The sequence below is a fragment of the Panthera uncia genome (genome assembly GCF_023721935.1).
Source record: "Panthera uncia isolate 11264 chromosome D3 unlocalized genomic scaffold, Puncia_PCG_1.0 HiC_scaffold_8, whole genome shotgun sequence".
NCBI classification, from domain to species: domain Eukaryota; kingdom Metazoa; phylum Chordata; class Mammalia; order Carnivora; family Felidae; genus Panthera; species Panthera uncia.
The window spans coordinates 24,902,167-24,906,384 of record NW_026057586.1 but is presented as its reverse complement, the minus strand read 5'-3'; the positions used below and the strand labels follow the sequence as shown (position 1 = coordinate 24,906,384).

General features: G+C 43.1%; 1 protein-coding gene across 6 annotated transcripts in view; it reads right to left on the bottom strand.

Moving 5' to 3' along the window:
• DYM (dymeclin) overlaps positions 1–4,218 on the bottom strand; it is a 351,209-nt gene that overhangs the window by 320,338 nt on the left and 26,653 nt on the right. For all 6 annotated transcript variants that reach the window (XM_049620093.1, XM_049620087.1, XM_049620091.1 and 3 more), the window contains exon 2: positions 2,510–2,701. In XM_049620093.1, the coding sequence (XP_049476050.1) occupies positions 2,510–2,649 (140 nt within the window). In that variant the 5' untranslated portion in view covers positions 2,650–2,701. The remainder of the gene's footprint in view (positions 1–2,509; positions 2,702–4,218) is intronic.

Genomic DNA, 4,218 nt, shown 5'->3' with positions numbered 1-4,218 from the left:
AAAAAAAAAAAAAAAAAAAAAAAAAAAAAAATATCACCACTTTGTAATTTCTTATGAAACAGGTGATTCAGACCAAAGTCATCAATGGAGGCTAAAACACACTCAAACCTCAAATCAATCTTAGCACGGTAACTGATACAAAACCACAGTTTCTGTATCCTGATGTAGCACAATATCAAGTATATGGAATCACTTACACAGTACCCTTACGAAAACTGTTTAAGTTGCATCAAGCCTTTAAATCTGACTTCCAGTTTACAAAACACACACACACACACACACACACACACACACACACAGAGTTACAAGATATGAGAAGCAATCAGGTAAATCCAGAAGGTGGAACATTCTACAGAAAAACACACCCAGTTTGTTGAAAAATTTAATAGCACAGGGGGGAAAAAATGTGGCAGGGGCTGGAGAGTGAATATGTCTATTATAAAGACATTTAAAGGGCATCTGGGTGGGTCAGTAGGTTAAGCATCTGACTCTTGGTTTCGCTCGGGTCATGATCTCACAGTTCATGAGATCCAGCTGTCAGCGCAGAGCCTGCTTGGGATTCCCTCTCTCTCCACCCTTGCCCCGCTCATGCTCTCTCTCCCCCTCTCTCTAAAAATAAATAAATAAAGACATTTAAGAAATGTAACTAGGGTGCTGGAGTGGCTCAATGGGTTGAGCATAGGACTCTTCATTTCGGCTCAGGTCATGATCTCGCAGTTTTTGTGAGTTCAAGCACAGAGCCTGCTTGGGATTCTCTGCCTCCCCCTCTCCCTGCCCCTCCCCCACTCAAGCTGTCTCTGTCTCTTAAAAGAAATAAACTTAAAAAAAAGTTTTTTTCTCTCTCTCAAAAATAAACAATTTTTTTTTAATTTTAATGGCTGCAGGATATCTACAGAAAATATTCAATCAGTTTTCTATTTGTGGATGTTGTTTTTAGACTTCTGTCATAACAAATAATGCTGCATACATCATTTCCCCTGTGTCCAAATACATCTCTAGTATAAATTCTGCAAGGTAGCATTGCTGGGTCAGAGCGTTCGTGTTTATAATTTTGACAGACCTTGCCACACTGTTCCATGAACTTGTGTCAATTTATACTCCTACAAGCAGGGCAAGAAGGTCTGTTTCCCCACCCTTTTGTCAATTTAATGCAATTTGAGACTCTTTGACCTGTGCCAATTTGACAGATGAAAACCAAGATCTCCTTTTTAACTTTATTATAAAAACCGATAGGCATATAATAATGTAGAGTGACTAGAATACTGAATACCCACATAGTCAATACCTACACAGGTTTAGTGTGACAGGCAGAACAGCAGCCCCCTAAAGATGTTCTAGTCCCTGGGATCTGTGAATGTTATGTCACAGCATATATCAATACCTCATTCCTTTTCATTTCTCAGTGATAGTCCGTTGCATGAATGTACCATATTTGGCTTATCCATTCATAATTAATACCATTCTGACTGTTTCCATATTTGCTTCACCTACTTTTTTCAAAGTATTTTAAAGTAAAATAAGGACATTTTCTTCTATAACCATAATACCATTATCAGACCCAACAAAATTAACAATAAATCCTCCTACCAAGTCCATATTGACATTTCTACAGTTGCTTTATAATGTCTGTTAGAATTAGGAACTAAATAAGTTGCATTCGTTGCTTCTGGTAGTTACATTTCTTTCTTTCTTTTTAATTTTTTTTTTAATGTTTATTTTTGAGAGAGAGGGATATAGAGTGCGTGCTCACGCACAGCAGGGGAGGGACAGAGAGAAAGGGACACACAGATCTGAAGCAGGCTCCAGGCTCTGAGCTGTCAGCACAGAGCCCAACGAGGGGCTCAAACCCACAAACCGTGAGATCATGACCTGAGCTGAAGTCGATGCTTAACCAACTGAGCCACCCAGGCGCCCCCCTCAAACCACTTTATTTAAAAAAAAAAAATTATTTTAATGTTTATTTATTTTTGAGAGAGAAAGAGAGAGAGAGAGACACAAGAGAGTGAGCAGGGGAGGGGCAGAGAGAGGGTCGTTGGGGTTTTTTTTTCATTTTTTTCATTGTTTTTTTCAAGTTTATTTTCTGTAGCCACTTGAATGAATAAGACAGTTGCATATAAGCACACGTTTACAAAATACATTTTACTTAACTGTAGGGAAAAAAAAGCAAGGGATAGGAGCAAAAACAGAAAAAGCAAGACATGTACAGGATGCTGGCACTTGTGTTTAAACAATGTTGTAAAACTACATGAGACATATATGCTTAAATAACCTTGTATTATTCTAGAAGATTCAAAAGAAACTGCTATGAGGAATCACCTCCAGGGAAGGGAGGTGGCTGGGTGGAAGAAAGGGAAGAGAAAAACTTATTTCCAACTTTCCATACCTTTTGGATTTTCTACGGGTACATGTATGACAGAGGATGGACAGACAGAATGTTAAAAACTTTCTTTTTTGAATCGGCATACCACACAAGTTTACATGAATTTTCAATCTCCAAGTAACCTCTTACCTGCTGGTTGGTGCAGGGAAAGAAAACGAGAGGAGCTGATTCCAGAACGGGTCATTCTCAGAGACGGATTCCGTGCCCGATAACTTTTTTAAGTACTCATTTTTAGGAAGATCACCGATTCTGCTGCTGTTTGATCCCATCTTCCAATCTGGTAGATAACTTGTCCTTAAGCCTTCATTTCCGCAACACAATCTACAAAGAATGAAAAGAAATTTCAAACTTGCTCAACATTAATCATACTTTTCCCATCCTTGACCTAAATGGAAAAAAAAACAAAAAAAACCCAACCCAGAAAATTACTTAAGGAAATCACACTTCTCTTTATTTTTAAATATATTAGACACCAGATACAAAGTCACAAAGGAGAGAAAGGGGCTAAAATTAAAATCTGTCTTAGCTAACGCACACACAAAAGTCCAACTCCATGCTTTAGATCTTCAAATGAGCATAGCTCTGCCTAGGAAACGTCTCAAAGCAAATCCCTAACAATGATAACTTCTTACCAACTGTCTGAAAATGAAGCTACTTTTATTTTTTAATGTTCATTTATATTTGAGAGGGAGAGAGAGAGAGAGAGAGCACAAGGGAGGCGCAGAGAGAGAGGGAGACACAGAATCCGAAGCAAGCTCCAGGTTCTGAGCTGTCAGCACAGAGCCCGACACGGGGCTCGAACCCATGAGCTCCATGAAATCATGACCCCAACTGAAGTCGGACGCTTAAGTGACTGTGTCACCCAGACGCCCCTGAAAATGAAGGTCTTTTACAACAAATGATGGTGATAAAGAGATAGAGAGTGCATACCTTGAACGTGCTCAGAAGGGGGGCAAGTAGCCAAAGGGACGGCCATCAGCTACCTACACTCAGGGGAGAAGGAACCTGAAGTGAGTTATGTGCTGAAAGACAACAGGCTCCCCGTTCCAAAGCTGACACTTAGTGTCCCTCTCGTTGTGCTGTCATGCATATCAGCATTAGCTGACAGGCTTCTTCCCCTAAACCATGAGGCACTTGGTTTCTCTGACAATAAGAACTATCTTATTCACCTTCCTCTCCCCAGTGTCTAGACTAGCAAGTAACAGGTATGCCCTGAGCAGTACGCTGAAGGAAAGCTTAGGCGAATAAATGATCAGCATCTGCAACATCTGTTGTGCTTGAGGTTTTTTTGTTTTTCTTTTTGTTCTTTTAACAGTGCAAACCATTTATTCTGGCTTCTTCTGGTGGTCCTCAGGGTCATCAGGGCACACTGAGCCCCACACAGCACCGCGGCAGGCCTGGGACACAGCAAGGCACAGAGGTGAGTCCAGCATCAGGTGACAGTGACGGCCAGGGACGTCTGAGCACCAGGAGGCGGCCAGGCACTGGCCAGGGGCGTGGGGACCCCCGAGGGACAAGCAGTTCCAGTGTGTACTGAGGGGGAACAAACTGACCCCAACGTGGGCCTTACGGCAGTTCCTCGGGACATTCACAGCACAGGGGTGAAAATGCCCCTCAGAGCATCCGTGAGCAGCAGGCCAGCCTCACGGCCCCACGGCAGCCCCCCTTTCCTCATGCGCCGGTCAAAGGGGCTCCCCCAGGGCAAGTGTCCGCCAACCACACTAGGGTCCAGCCCCCTTGTTCTGGGAAAGGCCGGAAGCTGGTAATGGCCTCAGGGCCCAGCTGTTGCCGAGGCCACCCCAGGCCCCGGCGGGGGGGGGGGGGGGGGGGGGGGGGGG